Below are 21,724 nucleotides of genomic sequence, written 5' to 3'. Positions count from 1 at the left end.
GGGAAATACCTGCTGTCCTTCTGTCCTGTCTGAAACTCCCTTGTCCCAATTTAGGTCTGCTGTCCCCTTCCCTCTAGCCACCCTCATGCAAGAAGTCTAGCTCTGTGTTCTTGATAACCTTGTCATAGCTATTGGAAGGCAGCTATTTCCCCGTTTGAGACAAAAGTGGAGACAGATTACTCAAGCCTTTTAAAAAGAACAGAAAATGCTGATAGGTAGATAAGCACTTAGGATAGGACGTCAAAGTTTTCTTCCCAGAAAATTCTGTAATGTGTTTTTCTTTAACAACGGTAAATAAGCAGATGCCATTTGATTGTGATCTAGTAGACTTTTACAAGATTGTATTTGTTGTTGTGTGCTTTCCTAAGATGTTAGGAAAGAGAGTAATGGTAACTGAGGGAAATGTGTCACATACTGAATGCAAGAGAGGGAAATCCGTGTCCGAATCACGGGAAGCTGTGGGACATGTGGTGGCAGAGAGGGCAAGATGGCAGCGTTTCAGATACTGCTTTGGAGTATTCTTGAGTGCCTTCCCTGGTATGACAGTGACTGAGAATAGGCCCAATCGAGCATATAGTGTTTACATCCCTCCAGCCTCCTCCCTGGGGGATGGAGCAGGAAGAGGAGAGGGAAGGAAGCAAGGGATGATTGATGGGTTTTGAAAAGCATTCCCCCGTGAGGGGAAGGTGTGGTCACTCTATACGCATCTCCAGCTAACAAAGCCCTCCTGGAGGTGTGGCAGATGTACGCTTTGTCATCACCCCTTTGGTGACCAGAACACGCTGCAGAAAAATACTGTTCCTGTTTTTCATTTGGGAACATGGCAGATTTGAGCAGGAGAAGTAGCCTGTCACCATTAGAGTTTATACTGCTTTATGACAGCGTTTCAGCACTGAATCCAACTGTGTCATCTGTGACCATGGGGCCATAATAAGACCAGAGCACAGATCGCCTACTGTATGTAGTACATCTCGGGAAGGCATGAGCACACAGCTACATTTCTATCAAATTAAGCCACAGGTACATGAACATATTAAGCCAATATAATCTGATACTGCTGCCAAAACAAGCAGTCATATCCACCGTCTCGCCCCTGCCTATTTTTGCACCCGTGCTACCTCCTCCATTAGGATGGCTGAAGCACTATCACAGCCACATGCTGAACCAGACAAAGGAAATGATCTGGAAGAAAACTAACCTGATCAGAGGGGGAAAAAAAAAAGGAAATGGTTTCACCCAGAATCAGTTGCTGAACCATTGCCTTTTTCAGGAGTGATGCCAACTGATGTTGTAAAGCAGGCATGAGGCTACAGCCTTAACCAGACCAGGGAACATGTATTTATCCTAGCTCTAAGCATCTCTGCTAACTTTATGCCAGCAGTAGGAATAAATATGATCTTCAATCCGGCATGAAGTTAGGGTAGTACAGACAGACAGTACCTGATCTGGCATAAAGTCTGCCGGTACAAGCTTATTCCATCAAACATTTTTCAGTGGCAGTGATCACTATGTGGCTGCAGTGCTTTTCATCCAGTGCTAGCAGCCCTTAAGCTTGTGTTATCAAATCAAGGCCAAACTGAATGAGATCCATTTTAGGACTTGAAAGAGAAAAAAAAAAAAAAAAAAAAGGAAAGTTACGCAGAATGTAGTTCTACCAAGTGACGGTGCTTTCTTACTGTCGCCTGTGCTCAGATGGGCTCTGATCTGTGGTGGCAATATATTAGGATACCAAAATACTTGGTGTTTTTTTCTAGGGAACTGAGTAACTGAAGATTATGGCTTTTGTAGATAGTGGCGTTGTTGGATGGCACTGTGTTACACAGCCTTTCAGTAATGAACTACCTGGCAATTTTTCACTTCTTCCTGCTGTTTCCCATTGTCATGTTTGTGTGTGTGTGTGTGAGATTAGGGCCATGGCATTATCAGAAAGAGGAAGAGAAACCAAAAGGTGCCTGATGATGCATGTCTGCACCAGGTCTTCTGCAGTGTTGCCGATCGGAAACTCAGCGGCTTGACAGAACTGTGTCTCTGGACTTCCTAAAAACTAGATTACCAGCGTCACTGGGTAATATAATAATGTAAACAATGCAGAGTAATAGCGAGTGATGTTAGAAAACCCTTTTTATCCCCATATCCCAGTCTTGTTGCCTAAGAAGTGTAACCGTTCGTAGGCCCAAATTTTGTGGAGAAAATCAGAATTTCCCCCTGCTTCCCAATTGCTGCCTTGAGGCATTAATGAGGGCTTTGACCGGATGTTCCTCCGCCTCCCTCCAAGAAAAACTTGGGGCAATATCGATCGATACAGTATTTGTTGCCGGCGGAGCAGTCAGCCTTGCGGTTTTGGGGGTGGGTGTGTGTGTGTACACAAAAATCAGCTCTCCCCGTATAAAGCCGGGGAATCGCGGGGTGTCCCCAGCCGGGCGCACCCCGCGGAGGGCCCGCGGAGGAATGCGCAACTTGCGCCCGTCCCCGCGTGCCGCGCATTCCTCCGCGGGCCCTCCTCCCCCGCCCCGCTTAGGCGCAACCATTGCGCGCCGCGGGGGGCGCCCGCCAGCCTCGCTCCGCGCCTCCCCTGGCGCCGCGCCCGCTCCGCGCTTCCCCGCCGCGGCTCGGCGCTCGTTCCCTCCCTCCCCTCCTTCTGGGCGGTGGTTGAGGCCGGCGGGAGGTGGGTCGGCTGGGTCGGGCTGGGGAAGCCGGCGGCGGTGAATGAGAGCCCGTTGATGGCAGGCTGGGCGGCCGCGGCGGGGTAGGGTCGGCGCGGAGCGGGGAGGAGCGGGGGGCCGGGGCCGGGGAACGAGGAGCCGCAGCCGGCGGGGAAGGCACGGAGGCGGGGAGCGCCCTGCAGCCCCGCCGCCCCGCAGCCCGGCGGCCGCCGCCAAAGTTGCTCCCCATCCCGAGGGGGAGCCGGGGATCAGGCGGGGCGATGATCTTCCCCAGCAGCAACAGCAGCGCGGCGGGCAGCAGCCGGACCCCCTATCGGAAGCAGGTAAGAGCGGGGTGGGGGGTGTATGTGTGTGGCTCCCCCCCCCTTTCCCCCCTCAGCCCCCCCCCCCGAGGTGCTGGGGGAGGGGTGGGGAGAGGGGTGGCGACTTGCGTGAGTTGCAGCTCCCAGCCTGTTAGCTTCCCGGGAGCTGGGATTTACAAAAAGAGGCTCCTTATTTTCTCTCTCTATCCCCCCCCCGCCCCCCCCCCGAAAGCTGCGCGGTGACCTTGCCGAGGGGCCGGCGCGGTGCGGGGCGGCCGCCGAGGGCCGGGCGGGCGGCTCCGGCCCTGCTGAGCTCGGCAACAAGTTAAAAAAGACCCGATGTTGGAACACGGGCCGCGAAGCGAAACTCGGGGATGGGGATGTTTTTCGCTCGGCGTGTAATGAGCGAGAGGACCGCGGCGGGTTATTTCTTTCAAACAACCCTCCAAAAATCCTTCGCCGCGCTTCAGGCGTGCCCCTTCCCCCCCCCCCCCCCCCCCCCCAAGCGCACAAGGGAAATCCTGTGGCATTTTAAGGGCAGACAGATCGCTCCGATGAGCTTGGAGCGCTCGCATCTATGGAGCTGTACTGAAAGAGGTATTTCTTTGTTTGTTTGTTTAGTCGCTGGAAATAAAATAGTTGAAATAGTTGGGTTACAGCCTTGCTGGGCCGTTGTCTTGTCTCTTTGGCTGCGCTCTTTACCCCCTCCCCCCCCACCCCCCCCAAACCGTTGGCACAAAAGTTACATTATTTACTGTGAAGCGTGTGATTTTTCATCGACTCTTTGATTACAAAAAAAGAAAGTTACATTTTAATTTCATCGGAAAGCGTGCTGTGTGTTTGTGTGCCAGAGGGTAAATGGAGTAGAGGTCGCTGACAAGCTCCCGGCCTGACAAAGCACGCCAGAAATACTACGGCAGGCTGCTTTCCAGGTGAGGAAGAACCCTTCCGTGTCTGCTGCTCCTCGCAGCTGAAACGAGTCATTTACGGGATCGGTTAGCGATTCCGGGGGAGTTGTCCCGTTTTGCTCGGGGTCAGAATTCATCAAGGGCAGAAAGAGCAGCTGGGATCTCGCTGCCCCGCACGGTGACGGGTTTCGTAGTAAATATGGGGAAATGGGCTTCGCAGCGCTGAACTCACGGCGCGCGGTTGGGGCGGCGCGTGATGTGCGCGGCGGTGAAAGTCAGGCTCGTATTTTCTTGAAGCTTAAGCAAAGATCGCTATTTCCGTTCTGCTTCTCCCTTATTTTGTAGAAATATCTTTTTTTTTTTTTTTTTTCGTAAGAACTGCCTGTGTTAGCTCAGCAGCACTCTGCAGATGCTGTCTAACAGTGCGTGGAGTTATCTTTGTATCTTGTACTCGAGGTGTTCAAGCCCATACATAATAAAACATGCTTATTGTGCGCGCTGGTTTTGGTTTGTTTTTAATAAATGCCCCGGGTACGCCCATGCTGATGATCTTGTCTGGTGCTCCTGCATAGTTTGTAAGTGAAGCCAATTTATTAGATAGGATTTTGTTACCCTCCCCGAAGGGCCGCGGCGTGGCGCGGGCCCCCTGGGGCGTGCTGCGGTGTCGGGGCGCTGGGCGGGGCGGGCGGCAGCGCGGGGCGAGGCCGGCTGCGGGCAGGGCTGCGCCTGGCGCGCCGGTGTGCGAGTTCAGTTCGCCTGCTGGCCTGGAGCACGCTGATAAGATGCTCCTCTTTTCACAGTGCACTCCTTAGATTCAAAGAGCTAAAAGGGCCGACTGAATCAGAAAAACAAACAGACCTTTTTTTTCCCCAACAGGCAGAGAAAGAAATGAATGCGGGGGTATTATGTGGGCTTAAGACTCTGGGTACCAAAGGTTTCTTTTGTTGGTGCGTAGCCATTCTCCGCTCAAACACTTCCTACATAAGGAGTTGGGGCCTGTGCCTTTCTCCACTTCAGTCCGTGGAAAACTCCTATCAACTTTATTCACTTAGACTACGGTCGTTTAAAGATTGACTTTCTGATCTCCCTTTCACTCAGACTTCACCTGCAGGGGTGAGGGGGTGTCAAACAGTGCTGAAGAGTGTTATGAGCCTAATTTTTCAACTCTTGATAATTAAGAATAGTCCAGGTGAAGTCTCCACGTGCTCTGTGTAACCCATATTGAGGCAATTGAATTACAATTGTGCTTCAGTCTGAGACACTAGGTACTGCTAGTACAGGAGTAGTCTACTGTTGTCTCTAAAAGAAGAAACTAGATTTCCTATGCTAACAGCACATAGCATAGGAAGCTGAAAAAAAAGTAAATAACTTAAAAATGAAACTAAAATCTTCTGAGTAGCTTGTATGTCTCTATTAGCATTGTGACATATGTGATGTCAGAATAGTATAAGAGCACTTCAGTTTTAGTATTTTTCTGTTTCATTTTTAAGACTCTACAACAGATTCAGGTGAAAAGATGAGTGATTTGTTGGTAAAAGGCAAGGTGATACTCTCTTGATTTATTTTTGAGGCACTGTAATGTAATGTGAAATTCTGCCTTTACTAAAAACATCAACAAAGTACCAGTTAGCTAGAGTAGGCCTGGAGCTTTACCCATACTCTCCTTTTGTTTTCCCAAAGATCTATGTTTTGTTTTATAAACAAATCTGTGCTTATAGTATTATGCTTGTTATCTGCTGTATCTATTTCAGTGTGTAGCTCAGGCATGTAGGAGCCAGTCCACATCCTCAGTTTCAGGTCAGATTCGATTGGGTGGTGCCTAATCTTTTTCTCTCTTTTAGAGTACTTGTAAGAATACTAAAATGAGATCTCTGAAGTAGTATTTTCAAAAGGATTTCCTGTGTTATGGGTGGACAGGCATATTGAAAATACACCTACCAGGCTTAAAAGTTAGACATTGCTTAAATTGAGTGTCCATTCATCTGAGAACTGGCTTGAAATGCAGATTCAGGTCTAGTTAAAGAATGAAAGCCATACAGTATCTGCAGTAATAACCTACCATAATGCTCATGGCCATGCATCCTATCTGAAAAAGGTAGGTGTAAGCTAGTATTTTTACTAACAAGGTTACTGAAGCTATGCAAAGAATGCATATGTGTGCATCTGTAATGCAAAGGTAACAAAATGACATACAATATCCTGCTTAATACAGGCTTTCTTAGCTCTCAGTTTGTGCATGCTGAGAACGGGATGATTCTGTCTCTCCTCCCTCTTTTGTTATTCTCATGTAAATCGGGAGGCGCTCCTCCGAAGTAAATATTTCTACACTCTGTAAAATTATCGTAAATGGAAAATTAGCCTTTCTTCTGCCATCTGCTCCTTGAATCTACGGAGCTAGTGCATCTATTTGATTAGGGATTTTAAATAGCTTTGTGCAGGGAGGTTTCTCTGCTCTCAGGTTTCTCGAGGAGGAAGCCAGAAGCAGTTCTGGAGGCCTGGGACGGAGGCAAGCGTGGGGTCCCACCTACCACAGCCTTGGGTGCTCAGGAAGCCCCATGTGTCTGTGCCTTCTAACAGCTTTGCCCAGTGACAGTGGTTCTTGTTAGGTTTTGATGAGTGTAATGTTTATCTGGCCAGTGTAAGGAGATTGACACAGTTTGCTGCTTTTGAGCAGATTAACTGGGTGTAGCTGCACGTGAGGAATTTAACAGTGATTTGGTGTTTGGCCTGTGTAAGGAGAGACATACAAAGCTTTTGATTAATCTTTTCATGCAGCTCTGTTAACATCAAGTGCTGTGTCACAGGTTGGGTTTTGTTAAAAGCTGAAGGTTAAGGTGGGTTTCTAATGATGATTAAATGGAGAAAGCTTTTGCCAATCTTAGGCTAAAAATGTAGATTAGCTTTTCACTCTATCTATAGGTTTAACATATTGAGAATCTACACCTGTAATCCTACTTACTGTTTCCCAGTTGGCGCTGTGTGTGGTGTCTGTGCGTGTGAGAAGGAACCTCATTAAACTTGCAAGACCTGGGCATGGCCATAACTCAAACCATGCAGCTCCACAGAGCAGCCTGTGACCAGACATTTGACATTACACCTCTTGTGTGCCTATATGGTGCTGCTAGGGGAGGCTGAGAAGCTTAAGAATGAACAGATCTCTTTGGTTACCTAAATAAATGGGATTAGCTTTTTTTTTTTCAGACCTATAAGAATTTTGTAATTTTGTATCATTGGGTTGGGCTGACAGTCTTATTTCCCTTTATGTTGTATACTGTGTTAAAGGGTCTACCTGGGTTTAACAAGATTCAGCACTTATATTAATTACCAGCTATTTTAAATTTTTAAGTGCATCTACAAGATTGTGAAGTTCTGCTTTATCCTCAAGAGAGCAAAACTGCTCAGTCAATGGGTTTCTATACTTGTAACACAAACATGAATGAAAAAAATAAAAGGAAGCACCTTCTATTGTCAGTCATAATGCTATAGATTATGAAAAGTGATATGATTGACTTATCTCTATTCAGCAATCTGAAGTTTTTGTTTATGTTGCCTGCCCTGTTAGAAATACTATTTTTATCTGTTTGGAAGTGTTATTGTTTAAAGTATGTATCTTTGCCATTAAGCTTCACATGGAGGGGAAAATAGAAGTCTGTGTCTTGAACATCTGCTGTTTTGTTTTGGGTTCTTTTTTTTTTTTCTGAAACTTCCAACTGTTAAAAAAATTTGCTTGAGTTAACACATTTCAGATGGGTTAGATCCTTTACACTAGGATTACTGGCAGGGAGGAGAGGGGAAGGAAGGGAGGGGAAAATCCTTTCCTGAGAGCTTGAGATGGCTCCTAAAACATCAGCACAGTGCTGCAACCCAGTAAATAAAGATAGTAGCCATTTGACATGGTAGCTCTTTCAGTCTGCATTTTTTTTTTTTTTAAAATATCTAAAGTCTCATTAAAATTGATCTTTGCTTGTTGCATGAGATGGTGTATAACAAAAGAAGTCAGTGGAGAATAGGAACTTTTTTGCTGGCTTTCCCTCATGGCTCTGTTTCTGGCTTCTTATGAATGTTTTTCTCTGTTTCTACATCAGATTATTTTTAAAATAGCATACTTAGGGGACACTGAAAGCTTGTAAAGCTGTAGTCCCAGTGAAGAGGTGCCTGGAGGTGTTTTGATCTTGGATGAAGTATGTTGGTCAGAAGCTTTCTAGAAAGCCAACAGAACCACATTCAAACACTCTCAGAAACCTTGTTGAAGTAACTGTTAGTTGTTTTGCATATGTTTCAGAATTGCAGTGTACTGTGGTAATTGTAACAGCCCTGCAGAAGCCACTGTATTTGCAGCTTCCTGATGCAACAGGAAGGGGAAGGGATGAGTTACAAATAGAGGGGAACTACGGGTTAGATAAGCAGACACCTCCTAACCCAGCAACTTAGGAAAACATACATGCAACAAAAAAAAAATCATGTGCTGTAGGGGCTGGTTACTGTGATTAGCACAGGTTTAGCTCTTTTCCTCAAGAGACTGCAGTTAAAGCAGTGTAGCTGCAGCTGTGTATTGATGCACAAAGTAGTTTTAAACTGCAGTTGAAGTAATTGAATGCTGATGGATTGCTTTGAACAGGTTCAAGACGAACTAGGTTCATGTCAGTTTGAGTTAGTTTATTTATAGCAGTTTAAATTTAGTAACATTTATTGCAATTTGTATAAATTGATTTTTAACAATAAAACTTCATACCAATTTTAAGGCCTAACCTGTGCACTAAGATGCACTGGCTTAAAAATATCTAGCAAATGTTTTTAAGTGCTATAATCTCTTCAAAACAGAAACGTAGTTACAACGCTTCAAAAATGTCTTTTTCTGGATTTATGTGGTAGTATGAGGATATATCAGCCCTTGGTCTATTGCAAAAGAAAAGCTGATAATTACAGATATGTACAAATATATAGTAGTATAATACATAATAATATCTCTTTGTTCATATGCCCTCATAAAAGCGGTGTTGTTTGCTTAACCATAATAGTTTAGGAAATCACTGGTGTGTGTCTTATTTAAAGTATGCTGCTTTAGGAAAATGATGTGTCAAATAGAGTGGGTGTTTTGATTTTACTTACTCATTTGGTAGAACTGTAGAACTCTGTGAGGTTGCAGCAGAAACAAATAATACATTGTTCTGGGGAGCCTCATTTGGGCTTCATTTTACTTGGTTCCTTGGTCGAAGAACAGCAGAAACAGCAGGCCAAGGTGAGCATCAAGCTTAGTCTAGCCTGACTTTTACCTGTTTGTGAAATGAAATGCTTCTTTACAACAATATATGTAACTTTTTATTTCGTAATTGATTCTGTTTGGCCGTGTCTCTTATTGGCAAGGGCACTTTCACACCTTATTCTAAGTGGTTTTTTCTGTTTCTCCACTTAAACAAGAAGGGGATTTATTTCTTTATTTACCTTCTATTGTTTTCCATTCTTTCATATCTGAATCTCCTCTACCATATGGTGCTTTGCTTAAAGAAATTGGAAACATGACTCCTTAAGTTAACTACAGCTCATACATTCTGTCATCTGGGTACTACAGCATAACGACGTTAGAATTCAGCCCTTCAGGATATCCGAGGTATGTGTGTGGCACTTCCATTTTTAGTGTGCTTGGGGAGTGAAATCCAGGATTCAGGTGTGCGTTTGGGTGAGCATTACAGGGAGCTTTTCTCAGGATTGTTAGTCGCTTCAGGGCACTTCTTTCATGCCTGAGGTGTTACCAGCTCCCACGAAGGCTGCTGCAGCTTGCTGGAGGAATATCCAGTTGTCTTTGACAATCTGAAGCAATATTCGTAGATGCTTGACTCCTCTGAGGTGATTCAGAATCCTGTTTTAGGGTTTGTCCAACCCACGGGAATGTTATCAGGTTGTGCTTGTGCCACTGCAACAATCCAAAATCACTCAAAACAGCAGGCTGTCAAGAGTAAAATCAAATACAGTTCCTTGTTTACAAATCCACAAGCAAAATTATGAAATTCTTAAAACTGAGGAATGGGGACACCCCCCACCCCCCAAATAGTGGTACAGGACCTAAGTTTCCTTTACTTTGTATGCAGCCCTGTGGCAGATGGTCATCCCAGGGAGACTCGGGTTATTGTGCAAACCTGTTGCCTCAGGTTGAGTTCAGAGAAGAGGCTCTGATTTAAGGCCCCACATTTGCTTTTATACTTAACCTATTTGGAGGGTAAGGGGTAGAGGTTTCTTATTTTTTTAAGTCGGTGATGCCTCTTTCACTCAGCCTTCTTTCACCAGACTATAAGTTACTTTTCCTGCTTTGGAAGTATCAGTGTCTCTTGGGCATCACCAGGTGCAATGCTGCCTGCCTAGGCTTTGGAGTGCTCTTCAGCTAAATGCTAAAGAGATGGTTGGTGTGTTGCAAAGGAGATTTCACTCTACGATGGGTGAATTTCAAGTCTCATGGTATTTTTCTTTCTCTTCTACCTATATGTATAATTTGCCAATAATGCTTTAAACAGTTGTGTAACAGAGGCTTTTCCCCGTCTACTACTGGAGTGGGGGATACCCTGTTATTCCAGCTGCTGCAGGTGACTGACAGCTCTGTAGCCTGTATGCTCTTCTTTGAAGGATGGCCATGGTTACACATTTTGAACCATTTGTGTTGCCACACACAAGCGTTTGTTGTTCTGGCTTAGCTTAGCTATTCACTTAGCTAAAGTTTTAAGTAACCTATTACAACATGAAACTCTTATGTAGCGTACAGGTAACACAGAGTACAAATTTGTGTTAACTTGGCCCACTGTAGCTGTGCTGTGGGAGAGGAGGAATGGAGTGGGTGTGCCACGCATCAGTGAGCCCATCGCATGGCCAGGAATGTGCCAGGAAGGCAGCACCTGCACCTGGGAAACCTGGGCTTCAACAGAGCTGGGCGCAGAGTTCCACAGATTTCTGTCTGGTGTGAAAGCAACTGCCAGCAAGACAAGATCCTTTGAAGTGTTTAGTGGTCTGTCTTCCAGATGAGTTCAAGAAGAGTTCTAAACATGCGGGTCTGAATTTTAAGACTCTTGCTTATGCCAGTGCTTATTTACATACCCAGTGGTGCCACTGCCTGTGGTGAGACTACTGACATGAGTAAGTGCTTATTGAGACAGAGAACCAGAAGACTTTCGAATTTCCTTAGTGAGGAATCCGAGATGAATAGTTGGTGTGTCCTAGGGGTGGTATTAGACTAACATTCAGCAGAATCAAACAGTATTTAAATTGCTTTAATATTATTCCATCCAATCTGCTTGGCTTACACGATACTCGTTACGGTAGTACTCGTGCTTATTTGAAAATACTTCTGTGTAATTTGAGAAAAACATTTGAGTTGGGTATTAAATACAACTGCTTAGCTACTAACCTTTGAAACAGGGACAGCTTTTGGCTTTTCTTCAGCATACCAGGCGATGTAGCTCTGGATGCTACTTACAAGAAATGCTTACCAAAACTGAATTTTCAAAAAAGCATTTCTGCAGTATTTACCATAAACAAAAAGATAAATGATAACTGTCTTTATTGTCTAATGGCAACAATGCTTCCAATGCACACGTTTACATGTAAAGATTCCAGAATGAGGGACAATTTTTGAAAGGAGAAAACCAGCAGTATCCCGCAGTACTGCAGAGCTATAGAGCACGTTTGAAAGCTTGAGTAGTTTTTATGGTGAAGAATACCACGATGTAATTCACTATGTAGAATTTCATTTGGTTAAAGGTGCGAGTGAAACTTAGGGCACACCATGGCACCAACAGAAGAATACAGTGGTTTTTTTGGCTGTCTGAAGTGCCCTAGGAGCTGCTTCCATTCCTGGTTACAGTATTCCATGATCCTATGGTGGTAAATGCAAGATGGAAATGGTTAAGGAAGTCATTCATTGTTTCAGCATGATGTTAACATTTTAATTGCTATAGTGCCAAAATCAGGTTAACTTCTGAACCAGACTTTGTCCAATTGCCAACAAACGTACTGTTCTTAGATCTGTCAGGTGTGGAGTGTTGTGGTCTCAGGGAAGCCACTAAGGACTGAAGACTGGCTTACTCATTAGAAAAGACACTTCGGCTTTTCATGTCACTGTTCTTTACATATTCTAATGAGTTGTTGGGAATTCCCTGCTCTGAAGCTCCTGACCACTTTGTGCTTTCTATTTTAATGTTCCACTTGCAACTTTATTGTTGCTTTAGTATTATTAGTATATGTTTTTATATTCTAATATATAAGATGGAGTGAATGATCTAGCCTATCTGCATGTTTTATCCTATCAAAAGACCCTTTTTTGTTGTGACACTTCTCTGGTGACCCTCTTTCAAAATTACTGAATGCTCACAGCTGGTTTCCATCTCCACCTTCTTCCCCTGAAATACATTCTGTGTTGAGTCATTGTCCCAGGTCAGCCACACCTGTAAAGTTTATTCAAGAACATTACAGGGATTAAGATGGTGACATGAAGTTCAAATTGTCCTGTCAATGATATTTTGGATAATCTTAAGTGAATTGTTTAGGTTTGGCTCTTCAGAATGTATTTGTTAGTAGTAGTTTCCTACCTCCCATAGATTTTGTACAGAAATTTAAAAACGTCCATAAGTGGCTCAGATATTACAGCAATTAGAACTAAATATCTTGCATATATGCATGCATACAAATATATATTTAAGTCTGTTTTCTAAAGCTCAGGGTAGACCAGACTTTTATAATTCTGAATACTTTGTGTTCAAGTTCTGCCTGTCCCTTACTGTGTGATTTGCTTCTTTACAGTCTATGGGAATGTTCACATGAATACTATTATTGATATTTCCAGATTAATAACAATGGCAGAGTTTGTATTGGTGAGAAACTGGATTGGTAAAACTATCTAGAACTCCAGTTTTAAAAAGGAGTAGATGTTTTCTGTAACAATAGCTGTCTGTCTTTCTGAGCAGAAATTTAGTGTGCGGAAAGGCAGAGTTCAACCATTAAAATACTCCATGAAGTTCGGTGGACTAGGTTTTTGCAGAATTTTAATCTAGATAACTTTAGTGGTTTTGTGCCCTTATCTTTTCTACTGAGTTACGTCCTTGTTGGTTGTTCCCCCCCCCCCCCCCCCGGAAGTCCTTACTCCAATATCCTGCTGTCCTATTTTAATTTTGAAATCCAATCCATAAATTCAAATATCTGGTTTATTTTTTTAGGAAATGGAATGCATAGTCTTTCAATTTCAATTTACTGTGACTTTTGTAGCTAACTGATGATTTGAGATTATTAGCGTTAAACATCCAATGGTTGCACAGATTGGTAAGCTGCAAAGGTAGAATCGCTGCGAAGAAAAATGGAGCTGAATGTTCGTATTAAAAATATAATTCCTTGTAATTGCCCACAATGTAGGACAAACCTGAAGGCAGTTGCTCAGGACTGTAGTTGTGCACTAAGTAGAGGCATGTTAAAAAGTGATCATGTTAAAAAGTTAGCTATTAGCTGGGCAGATTCCCTTTCACTGCACTGTTTTACTTATCAATTCCAGGTGTACTTATCAGAAGTGTTTTCCTTTATAACTTTCTGATGTGTTCAGGGGTATGATTCCTCAGCTGAATTCTTGTACCAAGGACAAGAACATGACTAATAAAGCTGTGGATCAGTTGGGCTCTGCTCCCAAATGAACTGGTTTATCCCTGACTGGTGTTTGACATAGCATTCATATATAGCAGCAGGCATGGTTCAAGTGAAATGTTCCTTCCCCTACTGGAGACGGAGTCTCTCTCACACAGGTGCTGGAGTTGTATGTGCCAGCCGTGCTCACGTGTGGCCTGCTGACTGCACGGGCTTCTAAATACATTGGTGACTGCTGTAAGTGCTACTTGTATCCCTTCTGTGATTTTTAGCTATAAGCGTTCGTATGTTTGAGTTAGACTATTATCTATGCTGCCAGGACCACTTCATCTTGGCAGTTGAACTCATATACTCAGTGTTAGCAGTACATCTGGAAGCTTTCCTAGGTGTTATCTAATTCTTGTATTTTTTTCATTTCAGAATTAACAATGATCTGTAGTGTCTATGAAAATGATTCATTGTGCAGACATTTAACCCAGCAGCTATTTGGAGTGTTGCTTCCTTTAACTTTTAAGATGCACCAAGGAATGGCATCTTGCTTTTGCTCAGCATACTGTTGCTAAAGTTAAGTTTGTAACTTAACTTTAGAACTAAGTTTCTGGATGTAAAAGGAATCATTAATTACGCACTGTGAAGTCACAAACTTTTAATTTTAGAATAAGTCAATTGTGTTGCTTGATTTTCAGGTATCTGAATTATATTCTTAACAACCTAAAACCACTTTTGTCTCAGAATTAAAAATCTTACAGCTAAAAACCAACTGCATGAGTTAAAAGTTGTAGTTTACAAAAAAAATTTCTCTCGGCTCAAAGGCTGAAGTTTCAAATTAGAAGGCAAAATGCAGAAATTGATGAGTGCTGTGCAAGTGAGTTAGAATAGCTCTTCTCTTTTCATTATTCAAATATAAATTCCAGATTTCAAGAAGAGCAGGAAATGATAAAAAACCCCAGACATAAGTACACAGGTTTTCTTTGGAAGTGCATGCACAAGGATTTTGGAAAAGATGGTAGTTTTTAAAGAGAAAATAGAATATTTTCAGCAAGGTATTGGATCTAAAGTGATAAGCATCAACCAAAACATCATCCTTTAAAGAATGAGAAAAGACTGACTTGTTTTTAGATAAGGTTATAAGGAAAATCTGACCCTAAGGCCAGAGCAGCATTGCTGCATGTGGTATGTACGTATGATTTCACCAAAGTTTTAGCAGACAGGTTTGTGCATGCTGCTTGTTTGCCTTACTTCTAAGGCTTTGTTACAGACATAGGTACCACATGTATTTGCTGCAGTTGTCTTAGTTTGTGTATGTAAAACCAAAGGTGGTTTAATTCCTGATTGTTTGACAGCCTAATGCTGTTTTGTTACTGCTTTCATGAGTCAGCAGTGATGGTAAAAGAAGCAGTCTGAACTTCCTTTTCCTTCCCCCCCCCCTTTTTTTTTTTCCTTGGTGAGTGGGAAAGAACAGCTGTGGGGGCAAGGCTGCTGCTTTTAGCAGTAGTGCCAGCTAAAGCTACTCCTTGAAGTGCCATCTCAGTTTGTGGGTCTGCAGTTGTCCGTAGCCTGCCATCAGCCACATTTCTCCCTTGTTCCTGTCCCTGTAACTTCTGCCTTATCTCATATGTGTGGCTCTGGGGCAATCCCAATTGCAGAGCTGATCCAGCTGAGATGCGTAGGGCCAGCGGTTGTCTCCCATCACACTTTGGTCTTCTCAGCCAAACCGAGGGAAAGGTTGGCTCAAAAGCTGAGCTGCCAACAGGGCCAGCAAACTATCTTTGTTCTTTATTTGGCTCTGCACCAAAGCCAGCTTATCAGACCAGCAGATCTAACCACTAGCGTTAAAGCTTTTTTGACTTCCTTATACCACCCTCTTCCTTTTCCCTATCTGCATATCCTAGATCTCTCAGAAAGTGCAGTTTCTACTTTGCAGCTTCAGCAGTTGATTCTTCATGTTAAAACACCCTACCAATAATGTTTGAAAGATTGCAGCTTTCTGTGCTGTTCTTAGTTGACCTGATGCCACGTTTAGACCATCAAAGGTCAGCACAGACAAATCATCCCTAACATGCAACTAGAGGTCTACTGGGGATCTCTGCCAGAAGTTACCTACTCTTGGAAATCTTGCCCCAGTTTTTATGGATGAATCTTCAGTTTTAATCTTGCCTACCTTTACAACTTCAAGAATTTCATCCTACTGAAGGAATACCAGTTTCCTTATTTATAAAGAGAAGCAAACTACTCTTTCTAAAAGCAGACTCTTGCTGATTTTTGCTGTGCTGATTTTTAGCAAACTCCTTGCTGTGTTTCGTCAAGTCCCCAGATTTGTTGTGTTTACAGTATTGTGGTGAATTGCCTTAACATAAAGGACTCTCTCATCTGTGCATCCATGATCACTTGCATTTACATTTTTAATAACTTCGCATAAAGAGGATTAGATTTACTAATTGGTTAGATGCTCTAACTGCTACTTTTAAGTTAAATGCGTCATGCTATTATTTCTTACAGCATAAAATTCAAAAGAGTTCACCCACAGATCATCTTAAATCAGTGCTCACCGACTTTGTGCTTTGTACAGACTTCTGAAGTCAACTTCTCGGGGCCATGGAGGTAGATGTGCTGCCTGAACTGGCTTTCATGAAACAACAGAACCGTTTTGCTAGAAACAGCCTGGATCCGTTGAGACTGATGCAAGCAAATGCTAACAAGCCCTGCTTGATCCAAGTTGAATGGGATTAAATAGTATTCCTACTATACTAAGCATTGTGTTCTGGTGTATCCTAGTCCTCAAATGGTGCTGGAAAAATGATCTCTCCATTAAGTACGTTGCTAATGAAAGAAGTGATATTTGTATTACTGTAACATCTGAAACTATCCTTAAAGAAACAAAGTACATGCTTTTTTTCTGTTCTTGTGCATAAAAATTGTCAAGCAACAAAAAAGTCGTTGGAGGGCATGATCACAGAGTACTGTGAGATGCAAAAGGCGTACTGACTGGAAATGTGAGAAGAAAATGCTTCCTTCTACTAGAAAGCTAAACCAAGCTACAGTTGCAAGTTAGGAATTTGGAGATGTCTAGAGACAAAAAAATATGACTTCCTTGTCTTTTCCAGGTGAAAATAATCCACATGTCAATATTTTCCTTGTATTCTTCGTAGCACATAGTTTCAAGAAAGCATGCCATAAAAGCTTGTGGAAGGGAAAAGTAGAAAGTGCATAATACTATGAGTCCTCAGTGTTCAAACAACCTGTAATATAACTCAATGTTTGAGTAGAGGGATACGGAAATCTAAAAGAATGTGTAGATAAAACTGCTTTATGTGTGTATACTCACACACTTTTTAAGGGCAAGGGGGCAGGATGGTGATAAGAAGTCAGAGAAACATTCATAATTTCTTGCTACTCATCAAGCAGCATTTTCTGCTGTTAGTGCTTCATGATCAGCTGGGGACATCTTAAGTTGTCTGGACCATTTTAGCAGCATTTTCTGTATTAATAATAGCTGCAGGATAAGTAATGTTTGATATCTGTCTGAACCTTTCATTGGCTGTATGAGCTGTTCTTGTTTTTGTCCTTCCCAGGGGTTAAACGTAGCTGCTTTTGCCATGCTAAACTAATTGCAGTTTGTTCTGTGGTGCCTGTGTGCAGGCAAATCTCCATGTGCTACATAGGAGAAAGCTGTACAAATCATTCTGGGCATGACAGACCACTCCCTCTTTTTCACAGACTCACAGAATGGTAGGGGTTGGAAGGGACCTCTGGAGATCGTCTTGTCCAACCCCCCTGCTTGAGCAGGCACACCCAGAGCAGGGGGCACAGGAACATGTCCAGGTGGGTTTTGAACGTCTCCAGGGAAGGAGACTCCACAACCTCCCTGGGCAGCCTGTGCCACTGCTCTGGCACCCTCACAGGAAAGAAGTTTTTTCTCATATTGGGGTGGAACTTCCTGTGTTCCAAGTTGTGCCCATTGCCCCTTAGCCTGTCATTGGGCACCACTGAAAAGAGTCCGGTCCCATCCTCTTGACATGCACCCTTTAGATATTTATAGGTATTTATGAAATCCCTCCTCAGCCTTCTCCAGGCTAAACAAACCCAAGACCCTCAGCCGTTCCACATAAGGGAGATGCTCCAGTCCCCTGATCATCTTGGTAGCTCTCCGCTGGACTTGCTCAAGCAGTTCCCTGTCCTTCTTAAACTGGGGGACCCAAAACTGGACACAGTACTCCAACTGTGGCCTCACTAGGGCAGAGTGTAGAGGGGGAGGATAACCTCTCTCAACCTGCTGGCCACACTCCTTTTAATGCAGCCCAGGATACTGTCGGCCTCCTTGGCCACAAGGGCTCATTGCTGCCTCATGGTCAGCTTGCTGTCCACCAGCACTCCCAGGTCCTTCTCAACAGAGCCGCTTTCCAGTAGTTCAGCCCCCAGCCTTAAATGACTTTTGCTGGCTATAAAGCATACTTGAAGTATCGCAGTATTCATTGCCTTCCCTGAGAATTTGGCAAACAGCTAGTCCATCCTGGAGTTACCAGCATGCACGTAACTGCACTGATATAGTTGCATTAATGAAAATCTTTAAGTAATACTGCCATGTCACACCCACGCTACTGGCATTGCAGCCAGGCACCCACACCGAGGTCTGCGTGGGGTTTGCAACACTCCCCTCCCAAATGGGAAAAGATGCAGGACACAAGCATTTTAAAAGCAATGAAGTTCACTCCAGTTCTTATCTAATGAGATTGTACACTTTATTTTAGGAAGCCGTGTAAAGTCTCAAGAGTTGTTTAGAAGAGTTTGGAAATTTCATTTGCAGTCTTGTACATGTTACACGTGGTCTCGTTAAAATCTAGAGAAAATTGGTATACGTGTTGCAGCGTGCAAACCAAGCAGAGTTTGCTCCCTGGTACTCTATAGAAAAACCCTATGTTGAGAAGTATCTTCTGCTCTGTCAGTTCTATACAATGTTGAAATGTATAAAACTCTTGGACAGTGTTTTAGCTGTGTAAACGAGTGCAGAACCACTGGGTGAGAGTGGAGCTAGGGCGATGTGTGCAAATGCAGAAAACTGACAACTTATATAATGAGTCTGACTTAAAAAGTTGCTATTGATCTTGCCCTTGTTCTGAAAATGGCTACATTGCTAACTTCGTAGTACTTGGCTGCTTCTGTTCAGTTTGGTGTTTTTGTTGTGGGGGAGAATCACATTTATGGAGGTGTGGTCACCCTGCCATAAAGATAGCTGCAAGTTCAGTGTCAGTCTATATATATGTGTGTATATATAAATGTATGTACGTGTGTGTGTGTACATACACCACTTGCAACAATGTGGTCTCAACCATGGACTCTTTGAATGTCAAAATACCATGACAAATTTAGCACAAACTCTTAATTCCATTTCTGCTGAAATTTAGTTGACAGTCACTTCAACCTGTGCTGATATAATTGTATAAGTATCTTTATGTGAGTGCAGTGTATAGAAGGCAGTGGGGTAAGAAATCCTGAAGTTCTATTTAATCTGCACTGTTAGTGTTTCTTGAATGAGGTATGTGCTTTCCTAGTTATACCTGAGATTTGCTTTAATACTTTACCAGCAATATTGTGTATATCTTCTTCCAATGTGTTGATTATAATGAATTGTATCAGCTGCAGTTTATCATATCGCAGAATATAAGAACCACACAGGCACTTTCTCAAATTTCAAAAGTCAGTGAAAAAAGACGAAAGAAACTTCGGTTCAGCACAGATCATGCTGAACTCGCTTCTATGGCAAATCCTGTAAAGGACTATGGAAATACTTGCAGTGGAATAACTGGGAAGGACAGTGATGCTCGGAGTATGTTTTCCTGATGCCCAGCTCCTGGAGGAGTCATTCTCACTGAAGTCAGTTTAACTGTAACTTGGCATAGGCACATAACAAGCTGCTGAGCAACAGAGTTGGACCTTCTTGGTGTCAGCGTTACAATAATCTTTATGGTGTACTTGTGCGGTATATCTACGCTGGCTTGTTCTTTGCTGGTACCTCTACAGTAGTTAGCCCTGGAGATCTAGAAATGCATTAGACAATTAGAAAAGGAAAAACATCTGCAAACAGAGTAGGAAGAATAAAATATCTAATCTGCATTCAGTCTTGATGATGGAGTCTTACAAAACTGGCTTCTTTTTCTACAGGGTTGGGTTTTTTTTTTGACATGCTACCTTTTCTCCAGCTAGAGACGCTGGCTGCAGTGAAGTGGGTGTAGGTCTGTCAGGGAAAGATTAAGGTTTAGGAATGTAGAAGAAAGGGCCAGAGCCAGCTGCCTGCACTGTCCCATCTATGTTGTCAAAGAATGCAGCAGGAGAAGTAGGAATAGGCTGGGCTATATTGCACTGGACTACCTATTAAATACTGGCCTAATGGAAAGGTGGCCTTACCAAAGAGAACGTACATTCTTTGTTTTTTTAAATAGAGTAAAGGGATACACAGTAACACTTCTGCTGCTGCGCTGGGTGTACTACACTGCCCATAAGGAACCAGCAATCGCAGACAAAGGGATTTTCATAGGAATTGACTCCCTCACGCATGGTCGGGCACAAGTTCTTCAATTTATTTTTTAACTTGAATAAACAGAAATGACATAGCGCATCCCATGTCAGCCAAAAGAGCCATCTGTGGTCTAACCCTGTGACAAACAGTATAGCAATAATTCCAATGCCACCAACAGCGTGGAGTTTGCCAAAAAAGCAGATGCTGCTTTTGACATGTATCTTCGATGCAGTGCCTTTTCTATCCTATCATTGCTGTCTATGGAGGGAGGGTGGATAGGGGGTAGCCAGATGAGGAGAATGGTGAAATTGTAGGGTTTTTTTGGGAAAAAAAAAGTTTTTAAAAAGATAACAAAAAAAAAAACCCTATAAAAAAAAAGCTGAAATAAAAACCTGCAGAGTTCTCCTATGGGCTTCATGAAACCTGTGATACTTGTTAAGTAAGAGACAATACTTGCAAGAGCGTATCAGATATCTAATACAGTATGGAAGAACAGTAAATAGTACTTTAGAAACTTTTCTGCAGAGTTTTTAACTTTTCAAAATAAAACATTTCCTTTCCTATTATCTTAAAGAACTAAAGATCGGCCAAATGTATTTTATTTTTTTACTGTACTGCCACAAGCCGTTCTCTGAATAAGCGAAAGTGAGTATCTATGTGTCTGTACTGTGCTATTTTTTAGCACGGTACTTAGACTCATCAACAACAGCTCTATGAGATACATAGACTTAGCTGGACTAACCGGCAAAGTACAATGATGGATGGCATCCATAATTGTTAAGAAAAGAGGATGGCCTCATGAATATTGCATATTTACTACTTTATGAAATTAAGGACTTATACCTATGCCCATAAAAATATGCATTTTAACATATCGTAAATAGAAGTACTTGAAAACAGAAGGTTTTCGATCATATTTAATATTGCCCATGGCCCCATTCGTTGGTACTAGAGGTAAAAGTTCACCACAGGCAATGACAAAAAAGTGAACAAAATAGCAGCTGATTTGGAGATCTGCATTCTTCTAATAGAAGAGTCTGTCCTCTGAACAGAAGTAACTGCCTTTGTGTGATGCAGGAAAGTCTCACTGCCAGAGCTTAGTTTTGCAAGATTCGCATAAGAGAAATGGTTACCTGCTGTCTCTTATTTTCCTACATGGGAGCCAGAAAAAAATCCAGGATAAATCTAGATCTCATTTTTCATACATTTTAAGTCCAGCCTGGTGGTGCTGCCATTACTCTTCCCATTGCACTATATAAATGCAGTGAGAGGATAATACATATTATTTATTTTAGATCTCAGTACACTTATTTCCAGATTCCATGAATAATAAAAAGTAATTGCCATTTTTCCTTTGTATTTTTTTATATGGTAGATATCTGATTGTTTTTAATTTTTCTTTAAAAAAAAAAGATAGAACTCTATCTTAATCAGAGCAGTATTTTCTACTTTGAGGTACTAGTGCACCTTCAGATCTTCAGCCTTGCTTAGGGTACCTTTATTAAGCAGTGGTTAAACCTAAAAAGGTTCAGAAGCACTGTGAATTTGAGGCCTAGGGAGGAGGAGGAAGTGATAGGATTGATGATGCCTTTCAGTGTGCCTTTTGCTCTGCTTCCTCCCCTCCCATGACAATGCATGCTGAGAAACTAATGAGTTTATTAGCTTGTGCTCCACTCCAGTCCACACCTCGCTTTCTGCTGCAGGGTGCGTTAGAAAGGGAACTGCTGA

At 42.7% G+C, this 21,724-nt stretch overlaps 1 protein-coding gene across 11 annotated transcripts in view; it reads left to right on the top strand.

The window, feature by feature from the left end:
* Positions 1–21,724, top strand: part of RBMS1 (RNA binding motif single stranded interacting protein 1) — a 147,461-nt gene that overhangs the window by 51,698 nt on the left and 74,039 nt on the right. For 2 of the 11 annotated variants that reach the window (XM_075093289.1, XM_075093291.1), the window contains exon 1: positions 2,779–2,986. The exons of 7 other annotated variants lie outside the window; for them this stretch is intronic. In XM_075093289.1, the coding sequence (XP_074949390.1) occupies positions 2,924–2,986 (63 nt within the window). In that variant the 5' untranslated portion in view covers positions 2,779–2,923. Of the gene's footprint in view, positions 1–2,769; positions 2,987–3,543; positions 3,563–21,724 lie in introns of those variants that run through there. 2 more of the 11 variants (XM_075093296.1, XM_075093295.1) reach the window with 2 other exon arrangements.

This window comes from Phalacrocorax aristotelis, chromosome 5 (genome assembly GCF_949628215.1).
Source record: "Phalacrocorax aristotelis chromosome 5, bGulAri2.1, whole genome shotgun sequence".
In the NCBI taxonomy this organism is placed as follows: domain Eukaryota; kingdom Metazoa; phylum Chordata; class Aves; order Suliformes; family Phalacrocoracidae; genus Phalacrocorax; species Phalacrocorax aristotelis.
The sequence above is the reverse complement of the archived record's forward strand: the minus strand, read 5'-3'. Positions and strand labels throughout refer to the sequence as shown.